Source organism: Camelus ferus, chromosome 34 (assembly GCF_009834535.1).
Source record: "Camelus ferus isolate YT-003-E chromosome 34, BCGSAC_Cfer_1.0, whole genome shotgun sequence".
Classification (NCBI taxonomy): Eukaryota; Metazoa; Chordata; class Mammalia; order Artiodactyla; family Camelidae; genus Camelus; species Camelus ferus.
In genome coordinates this window covers 3992174-4016902 of record NC_045729.1, presented here as the reverse complement: position 1 = coordinate 4016902, position 24729 = coordinate 3992174, and the positions used below count along the sequence as shown (strand labels likewise).

The 24729-nt window shown below is 37.5% G+C and overlaps 1 protein-coding gene across 1 annotated transcript; it reads left to right on the top strand.

Moving 5' to 3' along the window:
- Positions 1-246: 246 nt before the first annotated feature.
- On the top strand, positions 247-23862 carry SMCO2 (single-pass membrane protein with coiled-coil domains 2). The gene is made up of 9 exons (XM_032472895.1): positions 247-422; positions 2300-2414; positions 7367-7503; positions 8176-8325; positions 13921-14011; positions 16723-16779; positions 18189-18245; positions 19259-19434; positions 23601-23862. The coding sequence occupies exons 1-9, from the start codon at positions 247-249 to the stop codon at positions 23797-23799; spliced, it is 1158 nt and encodes a 385-aa protein (XP_032328786.1). The 3' UTR covers positions 23800-23862.
- The last annotated feature ends 867 nt before the right edge of the window (positions 23863-24729 follow it).

Below are 24729 nucleotides of genomic sequence, written 5' to 3'. Positions count from 1 at the left end.
CCCATTCTCATGCACAACTGCTGCTGGTATATGTTGGTTGAACCTTTAAGAAAGTAATTTAGGAAGAATTCCCCCAATCCTTAAAAAATCTGTATATCATATTCCCAGTAGTTCCATTTCTAGGGAAGGATTCTAAGTAATAGAGATGCGCTGAAAATTACTAAACAGGGATATTCATTAGTAGAGTGTTTATAATAGTGAAAAATTAGAAATCATCATCAACAGTAGGAAAAGAATAAAACAAACATGAATTTACAAATAGAGATCTACCATCGCCCCTGCAGTGCTGGAGAAATGGCTCTCACCAAGCTAAGCGACAAGAAGCCTCCGCAGATGAAGGCAGTTGTGAAGGAACAGGAGTTGACAGAGAAAAACAAAGGCTTTCTCCAAAATATCAACGCAGCTGAAGGTGTGAGGCAGAAGTGAGTCAGAGCTGAGCTCCCAGGGGCAGTTTCTGGGGCCCTATCTAGAGACTTCCTCAGGCTGGTAGGACACAAATGATGAGATTGCCAAGTTCAGGGTTGGGGCTGACATTCTTCACCAAAATTCTTCTAATTTTGACTTTATGATTATCTAGTGTGGTACGTCCTGTGAGACACCAAGGGGACCTATGGTCATAAACCAGGCAGACATCAGCTGAATAGGAATGATCAAGATTTTCATCTCAATTTGTGAAAATTGTTGATTCTTTTGTGCCTTCATTATCTTCACTTGCTAAAGATATAAACCATTTAACATAGTTTCTAGAAAAGAGGAAGCACTGATATTCATATAAATACACAAATACATAGGTTACTACATGATAGGAATGTATATGAATAAAAACCAATGGTTGACAACATTTTTAAAAAGGAAGAAATCAAAGTAAAAGATTTTTCCAGAACCCCTCATATGTCAAAAAAGCTATGATATCAAAGATGTTTTTAAGTGCACTTATAATTTATTAATAACAGTAGCATATATATTTGGAAACTTTCAGCAGTATTTATTTCATCAATAGAAGTGTACATAGATGGCAGGACCGCTTTCTGTGCAGAGTAGGTGTAGAGCCCGCCCTAACCTCAGGGTTCAAGGCACGGGTAGGAAACCACTGCTATGGGTGCCCGTTGCAAACCTACTGTGATTCATTCAAAAGTACATGTGAGCATGTGCGTGCACATCTATACACACCCAGGAAAACAACAATAGCCCAACAGGGAGTGGGAAAGGGATTCTATCAACACAATTGCCTTAGAAAAAGAAAGACATGAGTTTTGTCTGCACAGGCAAAGCCGTTCAACCTCACTCATAAAAAGAGATGAAAACTACAATGAGATACTGGTTGAAATGTACTAGATTGGCAAAGGTCAAAACCTCTGCTAATACGTGGTTTTAGAGGAGGAGCAGGGAAACAGGCACTCGCATCACTTTTGCAACAAAAAATGACTTTAACCTCTTGAAAGCATACTTTGGTAAAATCTATCAAAATTTTAAGTATATTTTGATCTATTGACCCGGGAATTCTCCTTTTAGGCTTACCCAGTGGATTCTTGTACACATACACATAGACGTGTAGGGATATTCATCACAGCGTTGTTTGCAGTAGCAATTGATTAGAAACAATGTACATAAACATTAATAAAGAACTGATTAGCAAATTATGCTAATCACCTTACAATGGAATCCCATACAACCATTTTTAAAATGAGGCAGCTCTATACGTACTGATACGAATTGGACTTCAAGATAAGTTGTCAAAGAGAAAAACAAGGTACATAAAACGTGTATAATAGCCTCTCATTTATATGTAAAAAGGCGTGTATATATTTAATAAATGTAGCTGCTTATTTATGCATAGAATCTCTGTGGAAGAATAAAGAAGAAACTAGTAACTGTTGAGAAGAGGACACCTGGGGGCTAGCCATCAAGATATATCACTCATTTTCTCCTTTCTTTTGAAACATATGATGCTTTTAAACTACTTTTAAAAGAAATGTATTTATTTATTATTTGTTTATTTTATACACACATTTGCACATACACACACACGGAGCTGCAATGACTTTAGAATGCAGACACTCGCTGATGCATCATTTATGGATTCAGTCAACAAGTATTTATCCAGCCTCCCTATTTCTGTCTTGTACAATACACAGTGTGCTAGACATCATTCACACAGAATAAAATCAGTACAAGAGTAGCAGGTGCTCTCTGGGGCCAGAAAGATCCCAGTGTTCTCGCTCTAGAAATGTTTAGGGCAGGCCTGACCTGCAGACTGAAGGCAGAATAACGGCATCTCTTCTGATTGTGTGACTTACAGTTTGCTGAGGGAATTCACCAGAACGAACCCCACCTTGGACAGGTTGGATGAGGAGGACGTTGTCTCTGAAAACCCTCAAACTGGCTTCCTTCATGATTTGGAGACTAAACGATGGGTAAGGGACAGACTTCAATGCCACAGCAGGTGAAGAGAGGAACTTCACATCTCATATCAAAGCAGGTCATTTTCTTCATAACAGGTGCAAAAGGTTCAGAGCTTTAAATCAGGAGAGAGCCATCCTCTCCCCTGCGGGCTGCAGTTACCACACAAGGGACTTACTGACATCCCCATGCAAAGTTATGTTGTTACGTTGTGCGTTATGTTATTTTTGTCTTTGGCATTTGTGAAATAACTGTGACGTTTTCCACCTTAGAACAAGTTAATATCTGTAGCATTGCCCCCTGGATTGCAGATTGTCTTCTAATAGGATGGATCAGAAAGATTCAGTTACTCCTTCTTCACTGAAGTACGGTTGGTTTACAATATTGTATTAGTTTCAGGTGTACAGCATAGTGATTCAGTATTTTTGCAGACTATACTCCATTCAAAGTTATTACAAGATAATGGCTATAATTCCCTGTGCTGTACAAGATGTCCTTGTTCCTTATCATTTTATATATAGTAGTTTGTATGTCTTAATCCCATATCCCTAATTTGTGCTCTCTCCTTCCCTCTCCCCTTTGGTTAACCACTTGTTTCGTTTTCTTTATCTTTTGAGTCCATTTCTGTTTTGCTATATACTTTCATTTGTATTGTTTTTTAGATTCTACATACAAGTGATATTAGATTCTACATATAAGTATTTGCTTTTCTTTGACTTTTTTCACTAAGCATAATCTTCTCTAGGTCCATCCACGTTGCTGCAAATGTTACTCATTGAGCGGTGGTATCATTGTTTGTCAGCCCAGGACAGAATAAGTCTAATTAGATAATAAAATTATTTACTCTGTAAGAGTTTATCAGATAGTCTACACTCTCAGAGTATAAGGCGTTTTTATAGACTATTTCTTAAAAACTTCAGGTCAAGGCATTAAGGTTTAACAGAATATTTTTTAAAGTAATTATTGTATTTCTTTATGTGAATTTGTTTATACAGAAAATTCTATAATTATGCAAACTAAATCACAGGCAATTGCATAGTTAACAAAGAATTATTAATAAATGTGGCTCTCTGCTGACAAAAGGGCAAATATGTGACTTCTTGGGAAAGAAAACCTTTTTCGCTTATTCTCTGAAAGCAAACCAAGGGGTCTGTACTTTGCATAATCTTACATTTGTCTCTTATAAGAGAAATCATAAGACTTATGATCATAAAAAAGATTATAATCGTAAAGGATAGGTTCAGAAAATGGACAAAGAGTTAATAGGAGCAAAAAAGAAATCAATTTTAATGAACAAAATAGACTTTTTTAGCCAGACTGCCATAGTTGCTGTATCTAACCATCAAAACTCCTCCAAAATATTTAGAAATGAATATTTTGCTCTGGTTTCACATTTCTGATCCCTGGCACTGTTATATACAGTGTCAATTTCAGATGCCAGGTCAGTGAACAGACTTTCCTATTTCCTGCTTTTGTTTGCATCCCTTATAAGCAGAATGTATTTGCCTATTTCTGAAGTCTATTTGTTCTCCAACCACTTACTGAGCATCCGCTATGTGCTAGGACACACATATATATAAAATCCTTTCACCTCAGTGAGCTCACAAGCCAGGAAGGACTCAGACAGGAATGTGGCTATGGATGATAAAGTCCATCCTAGATGCAGATGTGCTGTGAAGTACACAGGAGGGCTGAACAGGGAGAAGACTAGGGGGATATGACAGCTGAGGTTTGAAGGATGAACTGGAGGGAAGAAAAAGATTTCAGAAAGAAGGAGCAGCACATGCAAAGACAAAGGGGCCAAAGAGAAACTGTTCTGAGAGAGGGACGGGGAAGGAAAAGGCATGACAAGCAAGCAGGCAGGCAGGACGCGAAGGAGATGGAGATAGAGCAGGATGCAGACTGGAAGTCAGGACACCAGGAGGAGTCGAGGACTGATGAGGACTGGAGGTAGGGCGCTGACTGGGATGCCCTGAGCAGGGATGCCAGGAGGATGGGGAAAGAGGACACCAGTTTAAAAGACAGGTGTTCCTGTACTATATACAGTAGATAAACAGTGGGGAGAGCATAGCTCAAGTGGTATAGAGCGCATGCCTAGCATGCACAAGGTCCCAGGTTCAATCCCTAGTACCTCCTCTAAAAATAAAATAAATAAACCTTCAATCCCACTCCTGGGCATATACCTGGAGAAAAATATAATTCAAAAAGACACATGCACCCCAGTGTTCACAGCAGCACTACTTACAATAGCCAAGACATGGAAACAACCCAAATGTCCATCAACAGATGACTGGATAAAGAAGATGTGGTGTATACATATTGGAGTACTATTCAGCCATAAAAAATGCCCTTTGCAGCAACATGGATGGAACTGGAGATGGTCATTCTAAGTGAAGTAAGCCAGAAAGAGAAAGAGAAGTGCCATATGATATTGCTTATATATGAAATCTAAAAAAAAGGACACAAATGAACTTATCTATAACACAGAAACAGATTCACAGGCATAGAGAACAAACTTATGGTTACCAGTGGGTAAAAGAGGTGGGAAGAGATAAATTGGGAATTTGAAAGTTGCACTTCTTGGACTGATGGATATGTTAGCTGTCTTTATTGTGGTAGTGGTTTCATTGGTGCATATATCTAGTAAAATTCATCAAGTTGTACATTTGAAATATGCATAGCTTACTGTATAGGGAATATACCACAATAAGAGTGTAAACAAACAAACAAACCTAATTACCTCCTCCTCCCCCCAAAAAAGGAAAAAATAAGGAAAATAATTTTTTAATTATTAAAAAATAAAATATATAAATAACAAAGTCCTGCTGTATAACACAGGGACCTATATTCAATACTTTGTAATGGACTATAGTGATAAAGAACATGAAAAGGAATATATATATATATATATATATATATATATATATATATAAAAATGAAAATATATATATAAATGAAAAAATATATATATAAATGAATATATATATATATATATATAAATGAATCACTATGCTGTACACCAGAAATTAACACATTGTAAATCAACTATACTTCAATAAAAATAAATAAGTTAGGTGTTAGAGGCTATGACACCAAGCTGATATGACATGCATAATGAAGAGGGGAAAGACTGCCTCCCATGACATTTCAAGGGCTGCTCGGGTTTCTGGCAGAGCATCTGGATGGATAGGGAGACCATATGCAAGGATGGGGAACCCGGACAAGGCAGAGGGGAAATACGATGGGTTCCATTTTTTACTTTCTGAGTTTGAGGTGACCCATGAGCTCTTCAAAGAGCTGCATGTGAATGGAAAGTCATATCCTTGGACTGTGTGTTTTATGCAAGTACAAGTCTGTGACTTAAAACAACACACATTTCTTTATGTATTCAGTCCTGCAGATTTTAAAAACTCTTTTTTTTTTCAACTTCTACTTCCTGCCTTTGGACTCTTTTGGGGTATATTAACCATTACAGTGAAATGACTGATGAAGATAAGAAGTGTCACTGTTGATTACTGGATGTGGACAGAACTCTAGAGATGATCTGGCCCAGTTTTCTTATCACAGACCAGGAAGCTGAGCTTTGCAGTGGTCCAGTGACTTGTTCCACATCCACAGCAGGAGGACAAGACTTAGAATTCCGGTCCTCTGATTCCCACTGGGGTGTATTCCATCACAGTGTTTCCGCTGCTTTTGAATATCCTGGCCAAAGATTTCGTGGAAAGAAACTGAAATTGTGGATGTGTTTTATTTTTGAAGAGGTAGCTAAGAGATAGTGGAGTTGCATAATCCTTGGGAAACCTAGCCTTGGTTTCTTCACCTGTAAATGTGGTAATAATCCTGCCTCACTGGTGAGGTGTCCCTGAGTTGTGAAGGTGCCGGTGGCAGGGACTAGGTATTCCTTCATCTGAACCCAGGTCCTAGGATATGACGAAAAGAGCCATGGTCTTGGAATCAGAAAACCTAGCTCAAGTTCTAGTCTACACACTTACTAGCCATATGGAATGGTTTCCTGTGGCAGCTATAACAAATTAGACTTGGTGGTTTAACGCCATAAAAACGTATTTTCTCATGGTTCTGGAGGCCAGAATTCCAAAATCAAGGGGTCAGCCAGGGCACGCTCCCTCTGAAGTCTCTTGGGGAGAAACCTTCCTTGCCTTTTCCAGGTTTTGGTGGCTCCCGGCATTCCTTGCTTTGTGGCCATATAAACTCCAGACTGCCTCCATCTTTTTTGTTTCTTTGTTTTGATGGTGGTACTGGGGATTGAATCCAGGACCTCCTGCATGCAGGCATGAAGCTCTACCACTGAGCTCTACCCACCCAACCATCCTACCTCCACCTCCCTCTTCACTCCATTTCTCTATCTGTGTCTTCTCCTCTTCTGTTTATCATTTGGGCACTTGTCATTGAATTTAGGACCCACCCAGGTAATCCAAGATAATCTCATCTCAAGATCATTAACTTAATTACATCTGAAAAGATCCTTTTTCCCAAATAAGGGCACATTCTCAGGAGCCTACCATTAGGACACGGACAAACCTTTTTGGGGGTCACCGTTTAACTCACTGTACCATGTGACCTTGGCCAAATCACTAAAAGTGAGTGGCCTAGGGGATTTCAGTACCTACCCTTATCCACCTGAGGGCTATCATGAGGATAAGAAGAAATGGTGTACATGAAGGCAACTTGTAGAGGTATGTGAATGTTACTCCCATTGACTTATGCAGATTATTTCAATAATAGACTGATCTGGTCTCCCTGCTCTACACGTTCCCATCCCAGCCTTCCTCTGTCAACAGAGCAGGAGGGCATGTCTTCCCATCTCACAAATGCCTTTGGAGGCTCCAGCCTCAGAGAGGGCTATGCGCTTGCCCCCAGAGAAGGGGGTATGGGTACCCTAGAGGGCCCAGCGCCTCTTGTGATAAACCTTTTGGTTCTACTTTGCTTCCTTCATAATCTTTATCAGGATACGTTGGAGCTGGAGGCTGGGCATGACCAGGACCTGCAGAATGAACAAGATGAGCAAGAAAGAGATTGCATTCAACATGAAGATCCCCAAGTGCCCACATCTGTGCCGTTTTCAGATGAGAGCATCCCTGAACTGTAAGCCTTGGCTCATGCAAGACAGAACATTTAATAATGTTTTGGGGAGGGAAAAATGAAACTTAGCACAGAACTTAGGGAAAGCCGAGAAGATTTAAAATCCAAACATGTCTTGAACCATAAAGCGTTCATGTGCACACGTAACTACCTACATGTTCCAGCCAGAATGCAGAACAAGGACATTTCTAGGCATGTAGGCAGAGCCACGGGGTTCTCTTTGCAAACTTTTCTTTGGAGCCTGGAATTAATACACATCTCATCACTCTCAGATAATTTTCTAGAGCTGAAAATTATTATAATTATATTAAAAATGTATTATTAAATCCTTATGGACTCTTTCCCTGTTATATACCTCTTCTCCCCCACCAAGATGCAACCACTATCCTGAAAACAATACTTAACATTCATTCTTTACGGGGAAAGATAAAAATATATCTATATTTTTAACGGACTATAAAATACACCTTGTTCTCTCTAGCCTTGTAAGGGTTTGTTAACATGGATATTAAATAAATGTCCAAACTTCTTTCTTGTGGCCTAAGTGCCTGCCTGGTCCTGGTGACAGAAAATGAATAAGCAGACCGATTTGTCATCCAAAGGAAGAGACTTTCAGGCCATGTGAGCTGTTTCCCATTTTCTACCTTCATACTGATCATGATGATATTTCTGTAGGAGTCAGAAGAGCGTGTTCTTCCAGCTAAACCACTGGAATACGCAGATGGGTCTACAAGGGAAAGAACTTGGAGCTGACAGTACAGACTGGATGGAGAAAATTAAAAATATTATACAAAAAATAAACCTAACAGAAAACACAGTGAAGAGGTAATTGTAGGGTGCTGGGATTGGTCAGAAAATAAGTGAAAAGTTTCATAGCTCCAGAAACTTAAGAAATTTTGGGTTTCAGGTGGTAAAGTCTTTAGGATAAGACGTATAAGGCCTTATGATTAAAAGTCAACGTCACTAGAAAACAAACTCATGGTTATGGGGGTGGGGAGGATGGGGGTGGGAAGGGATAAACTGGGAGTTCGAGATTTGCAAATTTTAACTGCTATATATAAAATAGATCAACAACAAGTTTCTTCTGTACAGCACAGGGAACTATATTCAATATCTTGTAGTAACTTATGGTGAAAAAGAATATGAAAATGAATATATGTATGTACGTGTATGACTGAAACACAATGCTGTACACCAGAAATTGACACAACATTGTAAACAGACTATACTTCAATTTAAAAACAAGTCAACGACACAAAACCTCAAAGCCTACATCAAAGTTATCTGCATCTTGGCTCTCTCTTCTCTCGAGGGATGGAGTTCCCTCAGAGACTCTCTCCTTGAAGCCACGTTAATAGTTATCAAAACGATGTATTGAGGTTCCCAGTGATCCTCGAGTTTTATTCAGTGTTTTCCAAAGGGATCCAACCAGTGTGACATGAAAGAACCATTAAAGTATATTTGTTAATGCATATCTGAATTAAAGTGGAAAATTCCAAGATGAAACAGAAATGAGAGAGCTGTTATTTATCCAGTCACTAGCATAAAGATGGGCTTTGGGGTCAGAGGGACCCCGGTTTGAATCCTGACATTGACATTTCTTGGGTAGGCTAATAAACCTTTTTTAAGCCTTGACTTTTCTCTTCTATAAAAAGGGACTAATGACAGCCACCTCATTAGTTTATTGTGGGTATGAAATAAAATACCGCATGTAAAGCATTTAATACAGGGCCTGGTACATAATAAACAATGAATAAATGGAAGCTATCTTTAGAAATAAATTTCTCTGGCTTTCTAAACCTTCCTACCACATTCCAAACTCTTCCCTACTGCAGGGCCTCTCTTCTAGATGTTTCTTTACCTTTCAATTAAACGTCTTCACATTCAGTTAAACGTCACCATACCTTTCAGCTCAATAGCTCTTTATCTTGGCCTTCTCCTGACGATTCAATTCAAGATGACCTTTCTTTTTTTGTTTTCCTTCCAGAGCATGAATACTATTTGGATTTGAAAAGATTCCTTGTTTTTATTAAGTCAAATCCTATACATTAAAATTTCTTCCTGTTTTAAAAATTAAGGCATAATTCACATACAGTAAAATTATGGTTTTTATTGTACAGCGCTGCTAGTTTTGGAAAATGCATACTGTTATGTAGCCATCACGGTGAAGATACAGAACACTCTCATTGCTCCCCAAATCTCTCATGGACTTTTGTAGTTAACGCCTCTCCCCAGGGCAGGCTGCTGGGGACCACTGACCTGATCTTTGTCCCTACAGTTTTGCCGTTTCTAGAATGCCACGTAAATGGAATCACGTTGTACATAGACTTGTTTTGTTTTGTTTTTTAAAAAAATTAATTAGTTTATTTGTTGGCTGGGGGGAGGTAATTAGGTTTATTTATTTATTTATTTATTTATTTTTAGAGGAGGTACCAGGGATTGAACCCAGAACTTTGTGCACGCTAAGCATGCACTCCATCACTTGAGCTATACCCTCCCCTCTGCATAGCCTTTTGAGTGTACCTTCTTTCCCTTAGTGTAATGCATTTGAGATTCATTCATGTTGCATACAGTGGTACTTTATTCCTTTTTGTTGCTGGATAGTATCCCATTATATAAATATACCACAGTTTATCTATTCACTAGTTGATGCACATTTAGGTTTTTTTCAGCAATCATAAGTAAAGACAGTATGGGGGGAGGGTACAGCTCAGTGGTAGAGCTCATGCTTAGCATGCACGAAGTTCTGGGTTCAAACTCCAAGTACCTCCATTAAAATAAGTAAGTAAATAAGTAAACCTATTTACCCTCCTAAAACAAAAACAAACAAAATAAATAAACAATTTTTTTAAAAAAACAAAGACACTATAAACACTCACATAAAGGTTTTTGTGTGAACACACATTTTTAAATTTTCTTTGGGTAAACAATCAGGAGTCAGAATGCTGGGTCATATCATAAGTGTATGTTTATATCTGTGGAAAAAAACTGCCGAACTGTTTGAAAATGGCTATGCCGTTTGCATGATGGCTACCCTCTCGCTGTTTCCTCCTGTGGTGGGCAGTGTTCTAGTCTCTCTCCTCTTGTAAGGATACTAATCCCATTACAGAGTCTCCACCTCATGACTTTCATCTAAACCTAACTACCTCCCTAAGATCCCACCTCCCAGTACCATCCCACTGGGGGTTAGGGTTTCAGTGTATGAATTTTGTGGAGACACAAACATGAAGTCCTTAATAGACAGAGATCAAAGTTCCTTTTTTTTTTTTAACACATGTATCCTAAGATTCCTTTCTTTTTGCTTTTTTTAGCCTATGTATAGCCAGTTGTTACAGCAACATTTATTGAAAAGAGTTTTATTTCTCCATGGAATGACCTTGCACCATTGTTGAAAATCAATGGGTCATGTATGTGTGAGTCTCTTTCTGGGTTCTTTATTCTGTTCCAATAATACATGTTTATACTTTTGGTAATGCCACACTGCCTTGATTACTGTAGCTTTACATTAAGTCTTGACATTAGGTAGTGAGCATTATTCAGTTTCGTTCTACTTTTTCAAAATTGCTTTGCGTATTCTAACTTTTTTTTTTCTTTTTCATGTAAAGTTTAGAATCAGCCTGTCAATCCTCCTATGATTTTGACTGGAACTACTATTAACATATAGATAGATTTGGGAAGAATTAACAGTTTTTAGCAATATCAACATTTCCAGTTCATGAATACAGTATTTCTCTCTACATCTTCTTTGATTCCTTCCATCAGGGTTGTATAGTGTTCAGTGTACAGATACTTCACATTTGGTTAGATTTATGTCTAAGTATTTCACGGTTTTGGTGTTATTATAAACAGTACTTTAAATTTTTCAATTCCTTTTTAATTGCTAGTATATAGAAATGCCGTCGATTTTTCTATATTGATCTTGTGTTGTCCCCTTGCTAAACTCATTCATTAGTTCCAGTAGTTTTTAGGTTATTTGGGGTTTTCCACGTAGATAATTATGTTGTCTGCAAATAGAGACAGCTTTCTATCTTCTTTTCCAATCTGTGTTCCTTTTACTTCTTTTTCTTGCCTTATATTGACTAGAATTTCTAGTACGATGTGGACTAGGAGGGGCGACAGCAGATAGCAGACATCCTTACTTTGTTCTCAATATTACAGGAAAAACAGTGTGTGATATTAGCTGGATTTTTTGTTTGTTTTAAAAGACACCCTTTCTCAGATTGAGAAAGTCTCTTCTATTCTTGTTTCCTGGGTTGTTTTTAAAATCAGAAGCGATAACCGAATTTTTCAATAGCTTTTGTTGCATTTATGAATGATCACATTTTTTGTTTGTTTATAATTCTCTTGACATGGCGAATTATAATGACTGAGTTTTGAATGCTGAACTAGCCTTGAATCCCCAGAATAAACCCCACTTGGTCCTAATATATTATCCTTTTTATATGTTGTTGGATTCAGCTTACTAAAAATGGAAATTTTACATGTATGTTAATGAGAAATATTGATGTGTGATTTTCTTTCTTGTAATGTCTACTGTTAGTATCAGACTAATGCTTGCCTCATAGAATAATAGAAAAAATTGGGATGTTTTCCCACCTTTTCTGTTTTCTGGAAGACTTTGTGTAAACAGGCTTAATTTCTTTCTTAAATATTTGGTTGAATTCACCAGTGAAGCCTGGAGTTTTCGTTGTGGTAAGATTTTTAAGTACAAATTTAATTTCTTTAATAATATATAGAGTTACAGGGCCACTCCGGCTACCCAGCTCTTGAGTATGTTTTAATGGTAGATTGCGTCTTTCAAGGAATTTGCCCATTCCACCTAAATTGTCAAATTTATTGGTTTAAAGTTGTTAATAATATTCTTTTGTTTATTTTTATTTTATATTTTCTCTTGTTTATTATTTATTTATTTATAGATTCACAGGGGATTTCAAAGAAGTGTACAGAATAGCCCCATGCACCCTCTCCTCCGCCTTTCCAAATGGTAACATGTTGTCCAACTCTAGTAAACCATCGAAACCAAGAAATTGACCTTGGTATTATCGACAGAGCGTATTCAGACTTCACCAGTTATAAGTGCACTCATTTGTGTGTGTGTGTGTGTGTGTGTGTGTGTGTGTGTGTGTGTGTGTGTGTGTGTGCAGGGTTTATACAATTTTATCATATGTGTGGCCTTGCATAACCGCCACCACAATCAAGATTCTCCCCTGTAACCACTGCACAGGGCTCCTTTGTGTTACCCCGTTATAGTCACACTCATTGTCTCCCATCCATCCCTAAACCCTGGCAAGACAAATCTGTTCCACATATTTATAAATATATTATTTCATAAATGTTACATAAATCAAACCATGAAGTTGTGTATCCTTTTGATGTTGTTTTTTTCACTGGACATAAGTTCCCTGAGGTTTATCCAGACTGTTGCATGAATCAATAGTTCCTTCCCTTCAATTACTGAGTAGCATTCTATGACATAATTCATATGTGTATATATATACACACATATCTATATTCATTCTAGTTTTGGCCTAGCATGAATAAAGCTACTCTGAACATTCACGGACAGCTTCCAGTGTGAAAACAGGTCTTCCTTTCTCTGGAATAATTGCCCAAGAGTGAAATTGTTGGATTATATGATAAGCCTGCTTTTAGCTTTGACAGGAATTGCTGAACTGTTTTCCAGAGTGGCTATACCGTTTTACATCCCCACCATCAATATATGAGTGATATAATTTCTCTACATCCATACTACCATTTGGTGTTATCACTATTTTTGGTCTTAGCCATTCTGGTAAGTTTATCTTGATATATTGTAGTTTAAATTTGCATTTCTCTAATAGCGAATGCTGCTGAACATTCTTTCATGTGTTTACTTGCCTTCTGTGTATCCTCTTGGTTAAGTGTCTGAGATGTCTTTTGTCCATTTGCTAATTGCATAGTTTGTTTTTTAATGTTGAGTTTTGAGAGCTTTTCATATATTCTAGATATAAGACCTTTGCTGGATATATGACATGCAAATCTACTTAAGAGAGTCTTTGGCCAAGCGAAAGTTTTACGTTTTGATGAGGTCTGGTTTATCAGTGTTCCCTCTTATGGGTCGTGTTCTTGACATTGTCTGAGAACTCCTTGCCTACTCCTAGATCCCAAAGATTTTCTGTGATTTTTTTTTTCTAGAAATTTAACTAAACTTGCATTTTAATCATTTTAAATGTCTCCTGTATCCAGTTAGATTGCATTTCTTTACTATCATCTAGATTATTTACAGTGTTTTTTACTTTCTTGAATTGTGTTTATGACTTCCGAGTTCTATGCAATCACTACCTAAAAGTCCTGTTGTTCAGAAATAGGATCAAAAAAGATTGTCCATTGGCAAGTTTACTTAATCCACAGAATTTAGTCCATCTCTTGGTCTGTTTGCAGCTTATTAAGTGAGGTGATGTCCCTGGAGGGCCAAATTGAAAAGCTGGAGTCACACCAGGATCTTGACCCTGATCAGGGGTCAAACATTGAGGTAAGCTGGCGGCTTGGACAAGATGATCTGGGAGGCTGTCGGGACTCTGCCACCTCTTCCCACCCCTTTGATTGTCTGACAGGTCAGAACGAGAATTCAAACCCGTCTTCTGTCACAAGGAGAGCTCCCTGGTGGTCAGTTCTGAGCATATTTCACCTGGGTATCACCACCTTTAGTCTCTAATAGCACAACAAGGCTAGACATTTCTTTTCTACCTAGACACTCAGTCAGACAAATTTGGGAGATGTGTATCTCGGTACTATCTTAAGATAATGATGAGAACCTTAAGGGAAAACTTCTCTCCTTAATATTCGTACCCCAGCACCTAACAGTACACAGACGTGCAGGAAATACACATCAGTGAGGAACTGCATCGTTGGAATCTAAGAGAGATATTTGTGTTTCTTGAATGCCTTCGTGAAGAGTGCTTGGGTTGGTTTTCACAGTCTGCAGAGTTTTCCTGTTGTTTCGCCTCCTTGCATTTCTTAGAGACTCTTTTCTGAGAATGGTTTAATTTTCCCTTTTTAACAGAGTCGTCAAATGTTAGAAAGGTAGTGACCAACTGTGGATAAGAATTAGACTTCAGAGCCCTGGCTGATAATTTTTCTTCTGTACTAAACTTCAGGCATTTGAAGAAAAGTCTCTAAAAATGGAAAAAGTCTATGTCTAACCTCTTTTTTATTGAAATTGCCAGCCTCTGCTTTAGTTCAAGCCAAATTTAAATTAAGTGGGTTTCAAAAGAAGTAAAAGAGAAAAATGCCTCTTTTATTGTAGAAAGGTAATATTTATTTAGACCCCTCACATATTAAAAAGCCATCTACAGATCAGCACAGATTTATCACCAAGGGAAAAAAATACCTTTAACTAAGAGTCAGTCCAGTATTTTAAAGTAGCAACCTCATTTCGGCTAGTTGAAGAGTTTTTTTCAATATTTTGGGCTTTGGAAATTGCAAAGTATGAAGAAAGGGAAGAGGACAAGGACCAAGAAATATTCTGCCTTAAAAATTTCCTCCAAAAGTCAGCTGTACTATAAGAACGTGGATTTCAGCAGGAGGGGAGATAGGGAAGGATGGATATCGTTAAGAATGAAGAGAGAAAGACAGAGGGCCACAAAGACAAATTTAAGTGAAATAAAAAACCAAACCAACAAGGACTTGGGATGATATGAAAAGGGAAAGCATCGCAAATACATATGGAGATGCTCTGTCCTGGAAATGCACAGCTTTGTACACGCTCTGAGAAAACAGGCACGGACTTGAAAGCCAGCAACAACCCAAATATCCACCAACTGGTGTGTGGATAAACTGTGGCAATGCTATATGATGGAATACTACTCAGTGATAAAAAAGCAACGGACTTCTTAATCATCCAGCAGCATAAAGAATCTCAAATGCATTACGCTAAGAAAGAAGCTGGGCTCAGATTACAGACTGATCTAACATTCTGAAAAAGGCAAAACTATAGAAACAGAAGATAGATTAGTGTTTTCTAGAGTCCAGTGGGGAAAGGGAGGAGGGGATCGACAAAGGGACACAAGGAAATATTGGGTGTGATGGAAATATTCCATATCTTATGGTGGTGACTGATTACATGACAGTGACAAGTAAGCATCTGTCAAAATTCATAGCACTGCACACCTATAAAAGGTGAGTTTTACTCTATGTAAATTATGCCCCAATAAACGCGACTAGTAAAAATTGATGCAAGTTCGGTCCTCAGTAAGACTAAAGGCTGATGGGAAAGGCTGTGTAAAAACAAATGCAGTGACATAATAAATAAGAAACTTTAAGTATAATTATTTCAGAAGCCAAGTCGGAAGGGATGGCTGTAGGTTTACTCTGCAGAGGGAAAAGTGAAGATTGTTAGAAAGAAATATAGGAACAGTAAACAAAGGATGGAAAAATGAAAGGAGGAGTAAGTTAATCAAGCTAAAGTAATATCACATGTATTGGCTCACTTATTTCTAATGAGGAAATGGGATGACTCAGAAAGGCATGAAAAAGGGAGGAGGGGGAAATTGGTAAACGTATTTAAACACACACACACACACGCACACGCACACGCACGCGCACATGCACCAGGAACAAATTTAAAAGAACTTTAAGCTGAGGAGAGGACTTCGAGATGGCCTTTGGGTGTTGCCTGATACTGAGTGAAGTTCAATGTCCATGAAGCTTTCTGAAATCTCCATACAAACATCCCAACTTCCATTCTGAGACTGATTCCTATCTCAGTTATCTTTGGTACAATTATCTTTGGTAAATACTGTGTAAAGATACTTACTGTGTAAATTAACTACAACAATGTAAAATGTGATGATCATATCACAGCCTCTTTCCAAATCATTAAATCACACAATTCAGGGGTCGGTGATGAATGAACTCGGTAAAAGAAGGGTGTAGACTGTATATTTTCTCTAAGCAGTCTGAGGGTAAACACTTATTACTAGTATCCAACCAGGAGAATGGCCACTTACATAGGATGTGGTCAGTAGTATCTTGTTGATTTAGTGTTGATTTTGGAGATCAGCACCCAGAACAGTATGGGGGAAAAAAGCCAAAAACAAAACAACAAAAAAAACCCAGCTTCTGTTAAATCTCTACCCATTTGATCACAACTGAGCTTTCTTCTAAAAATCGCCATTTGTTTCATTTCAATTCCACACATCATCATTCATTACAACGTTTGTTCTGTATCCTTTTGTTTTAAAGAAGAAGATCGCGGAGATCAAAAAGCACATGGGAGAAATGGATAACAAATTTGTCCAGGTAATGATAAGACGGCTTTGTAATTAAGGAAGAAAAACAGTTCTTGAAAGAAAGCTCAGATTCAGAGAATTTTAGTGAATGGAATTCAAAATTCAATGAAAGAGACCCAGAATTTTAGAAAGGAACTTAGTTAGTTACGCCCACATTTTCAGAAGAGAAAAGCAGAACTCAGAAACATGAAGTGACGTGCCCATACTTCCACAGGAAAAGAACCAGTCTTGTTCTTCCTCTCCCATTAAAAACATATATATTTTTTCCTTCTAACAAAAGTAATGCATGCTTATTTAAATAATTAAAACATTATAGAGCAATTTCATATAAAAATAATCCCGCTCACTCAAAAACAGTGAACATTTTAGTATACTTACATTCTTCTAAATGTCTATGTACATATTTAACCCATTATTATTATTTTAATGGGATTATATATATATTAGTTTGCATCTTGCCTTTTTTCACTTAGCATTTTTTCTTCAACAACTTTCTAGGCCACTAAATGTCATTTTAGCTTTTTCCTGTTTATATAAGGCAGGGTTTGATTTTTGGATTTATTAAATTTATTTTGTTGGATATTTGTGGCTTTATAACCAACGTTTGCCATTACAAACTACACCTCAAAAGTCCATACTTTGCCTGCTTTTGCAAGTACCTCTTTAAGAATCAGTTTCTGTAAAGGGCACCCCTAGAACCCCAGAACTATCTTGAATCCCAGAACCCTCTTTTCCCTGCTCTAGCTCTGCTTTTCAAGGTATCCTGCAAGTCTATTGTGGAATGATTAACTTAAAACCTTTAAAAGCATTATTTACCCCAGACATAGGTGCAATTGGCATTCACGTCCTAGAAGGGGATGGCTTGCTTTCAGTCTGTGTCTTGATCTTACTGATAGAAACCGACCCAAACCATCTGCCACCTCTACCTGACAATATAAAGGAGACCTGGGAAGAAAAGAGGAACCAGAAACTTTTTGTGGACAGCTCTTTTGCTAAACCATAAGGCCCGGATAACATAATGAGGACTTACATGTATATGTTACAAAATTTAAAATCTTTAAAAGAAAATACGACTTTCTTTTTTCCCTTGGAGACAGATCATGTTTCTCCAACTAATGTCCTGGTGGAAATTTTTTAAGGAGCAGGGAGAAAATAATGAATAGAGAAAAAGATGGTTTATAATAAGCTGCTGTTGTGTAAATGTATACTTCTAAAGTATTGAAAATAATTTTTTTAACATTTTGGTTATACCTCCTGCAAGTTACTGTGATTGTTCTAAGAGGAAGGGTTTTATTGAATAAAAGCAGGTTTCAGTGAGGCCGCTTTACAACTACGTGCTATCAAGAATGAGTAAGGTTTTATCATATAAACCAAAAAATACGATTTATGTTCCACCCCAAATTGTGGCTGTCTTTTCAGGCAGGTGCTTGTAATGAAGCCCATGAATTAAAGGAAAAACTCATTGTGAGAATAGAGGTAAGATTTCACAGTTACACAAGTTCAAATGTTGATAAAATTAGATGATTTAAATCTAACTACAGGGGTAATTCTTTCCCTTGAAGTTGACAGCATACCACATACTCTTTCTAGACTTTTCGCCTTCTTCTCCCTCTCCTGACCTTCTGCTTTGGGCCAACAGAACGTCTCCCAGGTGTGGTGTGCTCCCAGGCTCTCACACCCCTGCTTCTACAGCTCCTCCCTCTGGTGCTTACCCTCCACTTCCACACATTACCCATTCAGGTCTCAGCTCAGATGTCAGCTCATCTCCCAGGCCCTGCTAATCTCCCCTGCCAGAAAAAAATGACTCCATCTCTGAATTCCTCCCACAAGATTTTATACATCAAGGTAAATGAAAATAGGTGAATGAAGCAATGAAGGAATGAATCCCCTGTCACTCGTTCAGAGGTGCCTAACCATCCCACCCATCTAGACTAGATGTCCGACACCCAGACCTCAGCTACTCTGTCTCATCACCTTATCTACTCTCTCGTCAGCATAGTTTAATCTGTAACATCTAATGAATATGTGTTTGGTTGTTTATTGCCTGTCGTCTAACCCCTATAAACACACATGTGATCCCTTATCTGTTTTGTTAAAAAACGCACATGCAATAGAATGCCCTTTCCTTATCTATTTTGGGAACCGGTTTATCTTAGAATAGCGCCTGGTAGGAATCACTCAATAAATATGTTTTGCGTCAATGAACTAACTGAATAGATGAATTCAATACAAAGATAATTATCTTCCTACTTGAATAACCCAGTAGTTAAAGATTAGCGTGTGGGTTTCATTTAATTTTCTACCATGAATGTCAGTCTCTTTCATTAGTGGAGTACAGTAAGGACCTCGTCACATGACTCACATGTGACTTGCAATGTGGGCCCCTAAAATGTTTCAGAGGAAAAACACTCTGCATGATCTACAACGAGACGGGCAGAACACCTAGAATCATTTTTTAAAGATGATAGTTGATTGCTCTTTTTTCCCAGAACTTTTGCAAGGACATGACTCTGCTGAATACAAAGTTGGGGATGTACCAAGTGCAAGAAGGGAAAACAGACTCTCAGAGCCCTGAAGAAATGGCCGTGGAAGGAAGGGAGCCCCTGCTTCCTCAGGCTCCACCCCCGCCCTTAGTGCAGAACGCTCCTCCCCGCATCGCAATGTGGTAAGCGAGAGACAGGGGCTCCGGGGCTGGACAAAAGCCAAAAACATGTAAAGACTACAGTAAGACTGAATTTCTTCAAGAATTGACTAAAAAACTTGTTTTACCTCCTTTTATAAATTATTCTTGTTCTTTGAAAGTCTATTTATTTATTAAGTCGTATTTTTTCTTATTATTTTAGACGTGTATCTGTTGCATGAGATATATAGATACAGAGATTTCTTTCTTATTGCTTTGGATAACTCTATATACATAAATGTTAAAGGATGGTGTCTGCAACCTATGATGCAGCCACCCCCAGCCGAGAGAACATACCTGCTAAACAGATTTGAAAACCTTTGTTTGCTGGACAGGATGTCTCTCCCTTGGAAGGGATTGAAGACTGGCAAATTCTGACTCTTTGGGTCTTTTTCTGGAGATGCCACACCATCATATATACTTTGAATAGTACCCCACTCTAAGGGAACTTTTTTGACTCTTTATCTCCAACCACCAACCCAGGTAGAACCCTCAGCTCTCTCTCTTGTGTGTGTGCACTGGACCTGGCATGTAATCCGGACATAGTGCCCACAGCGTATTACTGCAATTAAATTGTTTCAAATCTGTCTTCTCCTAATACTCCCTAGGCTACTTGAAGGCAGGAATCTTGATCACTTGGGGACATGAAATGTAAAATGTGTTCATCATGCTCAACAAATACTAGGTTAATAAGTGAGGAGTGCTGTCAATGACTATGGAAGCTTCCAGAAAGCTTCCTCCTCCCAGAAAGATCAATGAGAGCAGGAAAAAATTGTCAGAATCAACTTTTTCAGAACTCTGGAAATCAAGAATTTAGTATCCAGAATAGATAAAGAACTCTTAAAACTCAACAAAGAAAAACAACCTAATTTTTTAAATGAACGAAAAACCAGAATAGACATTTTTTTCCAAAGAAAAATGGCCACACAAATGGCCAATAAACAGATGAAAAGATGCTCAATGAAAAAGCATAATGAGAGCATCATTGGTCATTGGGGGAAACGCAAATCAAAATCACAAGATACCATTCTATACCACTTAGAAAACTATAATTAAAAAGATGGACAATGACAAGCACTGGATATGATGTGGAGAAATTAGAACCTTCAGACAGTGCTACTGGGATTGTAAAATGGTGCAGCCTCTTTGGAAAACAGTTTGGCAGTTCCTGAAAATGTTAAGCTACCATATGACCCGCTCCCAAGTATGCACCCAAAGAACTGAAAATACATGTCTACACAAAAACCTGCACAGAAATATTCATAGTAGCTAAAAAGTGGAAACTATACAAATGTCCATCAACTGATAAAGAGGTGAACAAAATGTAGGCTACCCACACAGCGGAGTATAATTCAGCCACACACACAACAGTACTGACACATGCTGCAACATGAATGACCTTTGAAAACATTATGCTAAGTGAAAGAAGTCAGACCCGAGAGGCTACATGTTACATGATTCTATTCACATGAAATGTTCAAAATAGGAAAATCCATGTAGATAGAAAGCAGATTAGTGGTTGCCAGGCCTGGAGATAGTGGGAAATAGGGAGTGACTGTTCTGGGGAATTTTGACAAAAATTTCCTGTAATTAGAAAGTGGTGATGGTACAACCTTGTGAATAAACTAAAAGCCACTGAATTGTACACTTTAAAGGGTAGATTTCATGGCATGTGAATTATATCTCAAAAACAGACAAATAAACAAATAAGGGAATGCCTTTCAATGATCACTTAATTGTGTTCTACAGGCAGATAATCCAGCTGAGTTGATCATCTTTCATCACATCATTACATTCTAGTTAAGATTGCTTAAGACTTGTCAGCGAACTGGAAACACACTGGTTCCGTTTAAGCATATTTATACATTAACTCTTTGGGGAACGTTTATCTTGCAGACTAAGTCAATTATCTTGCTGTTTTTAGCTTCAGAGAGTGACCTCTCCCTGTTATTATCCCCAATTCCTCAGTTCTCTTGTAGTCTTCCCCCATGTATTGATCACAAATAATGTGAACATTTTGGAAAAAATTAAAGGTTTTATCCATGGCAAGTTTTGAAAAACAAGGAAACAGTATTCAAAAATCAAAAGAATGTTGTTAATCCTTACAGAAGATAAACTCAAAATGAATGAAATTGTAAATGACACTAATTTTTGGTTCTACACAGGTGATATCATGAAAAAAACTTATCTTGATTTAGCTGCTATGATGTTTTCCAAAGAAAAATGTCTGAACCTTTTAAAATATTATACATGTTCTTTTATTTGCTTAATAGTAAAAACTTTTTAAAATTTTGTTATATCACATTGACTTGTAAATAAAAGTCAAATGATTCAGTAGTGTCAGTAAATAAATCTGTCCAATCAGTTTTGCTTTAAGTTCTCAAAAATACAAAATCCATTTAAAAATATTTAGTGTGGGAGAGTCTGCTGGAAAGATGAAAGGATGTAGACTGAAAAATAATAAAGATCTGACTCTCTTAGTGAGAAAAAAAATCTGAATCCATCCATACCTTTAATGTTCACTGAAGGAAAGAAAAAACTAGAAGGACTTATCTAAAACGAAACAAAACAAAACAAAACAAAAATCACACAAACAAGCAAAAACCACCAAACAAATAAAATAAAACAAAAATAAAATAAAATAAGAAGAAAGAAAGAATAAATAACTGGAAGAGACATAAGAAAGGAAAAAGAAAACCTCGCTGATTGTGTTAAGCTAGTTATAGCTAAGTGATGGGACTGTAGTTTTGTCATTTCTCTGTTTTCCAAGCTATCTGTAATTTAGGGGAAAAAAAGATTTTTCTCTTTAAAAAAATTAATGTTAAAATGTCCCAGTTTAGTATTTCCAAAGATGATCAATTTTGGAATTTGGGAAGAATGGTGTTCATTTAGTGGATATGTTTTGGTAGTGAGCCATTTTTCTTTTCACAAGAAAGAACAAATCTAGACTCAGGGCTCCTTGAGGACAGACCATCTCTGCTTCACCTTTGCAGCCTTCGAAGCCTCTTCCTAATAGACTATTTCAAGAACATTGGCTCTCTCATAAGTGTGTGAAGTAGAAGCAATTTTTTTGTGTAACTGCCAAGAGATAGCCAGTGGCAATAACGCCACGAAACTTGGCTCAGGTTCATGGAATCCACCAAGTTGGGCCACACAAAGCAGAGCGTTAGCCAGCTTTAACTCTGCTCTAGATTTGCTCTTCTGAAACGTGTCCCAGATGGTCATTATCGCCAGGTAACTGGATTATCTGTGACAATCTCTTTTCTTCTTTGTGATCTTCTGGGTTTTCCAGATCTTCTACCTTAATCATGTATTGCACTTATAATTTGAAGATAATAATGCAAAGACTTAAAAGCAAATAAATAAAGTACATCATAGACGCAGCCCAGAGGGAGGAGGCCTCAAAGACTTGAAAAAGCTTCTGTTACTTTAAAAGGGCAGGTCTGGTGCTACGATAAAACTGGTGATACAGAGACCTGCATTCCACTTGTATTTTGTATCTTAAGGAAAATCTAACTGCCTGTGCCTTTATTTCTCCCAAAATAGGGATCATATACCTCATAAGTGAGGTTAAGATGGTAAGAATTGCTAGAGGGCGAGAAGAGCATTTATCTTCTTTTTTTTAAGAATAGTTGACTTACAATATCATGTTAGTTTCAGGTGTATAGCAAAGTGATTCAGTTATATGTATTTATATATATATATTTTTTCAGATTCATTTCACTATAGGTTATTATAAGATATTGAATATAGTTCCCTGTGCTATACAGAAAATCCTTGTTGTTTACCTATTTTATATATAGTAGTGTGTATCTGTTAGTCCCAAACTCCTAATTTATCCCTCCCACCTCCTTTCCCCTTTGGTAACCATAAGTTTGTTTTCTATGTCTGTGAATTGTGTCGTCGGTTGTGCTTCAATATTCAATATTTTGTAAATTATTCTCTATTTAAAGTTACTACACAATAATGTCTATATTGTCCTGTGCTTGTACAATGTAATCTTGTTGCTTACTCATTTTATACATAGTAGTTTGTGTCTCTTAATCCCCATCCCTATCTTGCCCCCCTCCTCCCTCTCCCCCCTGTAACCACTAGTTCGTTCTCTACATCCTTCAGAATGCTCTTAACACAGGTGTTTTCTTTCCTTGCAGGAAACGTGTACTGAGGCTTGTCATCATGTTTTATATCCTCACCTTCACTGGACTTTCATGTTACATACTATTTTTTGATGCTACATTTATCTTTGAAAGGGTGCTCCCTGTTATGCTCGGGCGCCGCAGGATGTGGGAACTACGGGAGATCATTGCACCTTTCTTGAATTTGGAAGTGGAAGACTTGTTACCCTCCTAAAGATACAGAAGTTACTGTTACCCTACTGACTTTCTTCCCCATAAAATTCTGGCTGTTCCTGTATTATGATGGTTAATTTCTTTTTTTAAAAAAACACAATAGGGTGTTTGCAAAGAACTTTGTAGTTATGTAGGAGTTGGTTGATAACAGACAGAAAAAATGAAAACAATTTATCTTTATCCTCATGACTCACAATGACATCCTGAATCATTCCACACATTGTTTAAAACGTATACTTCAAACCACTAGCCTCTCTTCTCCCGCAACCCTGAGGACACTGAGACTATCAAGCATTAGCTTTCATGGGTGGTTATTTCCCCCTTTTTGACTTCTGATGTCAGAGAAAAGAAAGCTCAGAATTCCTCTCCACTTTGACTTCAATTGAATCGGGGCTATATTTTGGTTGGAGTGGACATTTCTTGGTTTTGCTCCTTAACCTTCATTTCTCCTTTTTGTAACAGCATCCTAATTTTGCTTTGAAGGGACTTTCTTTCCTCAGTAAGTGTAATTGTAGGTGATCTTTCAGTCAATGTCTGCTGTCTTCCAAGTAACGAAAGTTGCAAATATGCTGAATCAGACATTCTCTAAGAATAAGAATTTTCAGAAGAATCATACAAAGAAGGGAAATGATGGGAACTTAATTTTGTTAACTAGCTTATATCTTTTTCTGCTAAAGGTAGCCAGTGTTGGTTCTGTTATTTATTTTTTTAAAAATGAAGTCTAATTGATGCAGTAGTTTTGTTTTCTTTTTGTTTTTTGGTTTTTTCAATTGAAGTATAGTCAGTTTACAATGTGTCAATTTCTGGTGTACACGTAATAGTTCAGTCATACTTATACGTACATATGTTTTCATATTTTTCATTGTAGGTTACTACTCACATTTGAATGGGTCTTGAAGGATGGATATGGCAGAGAGAAGGAAAAGGCATT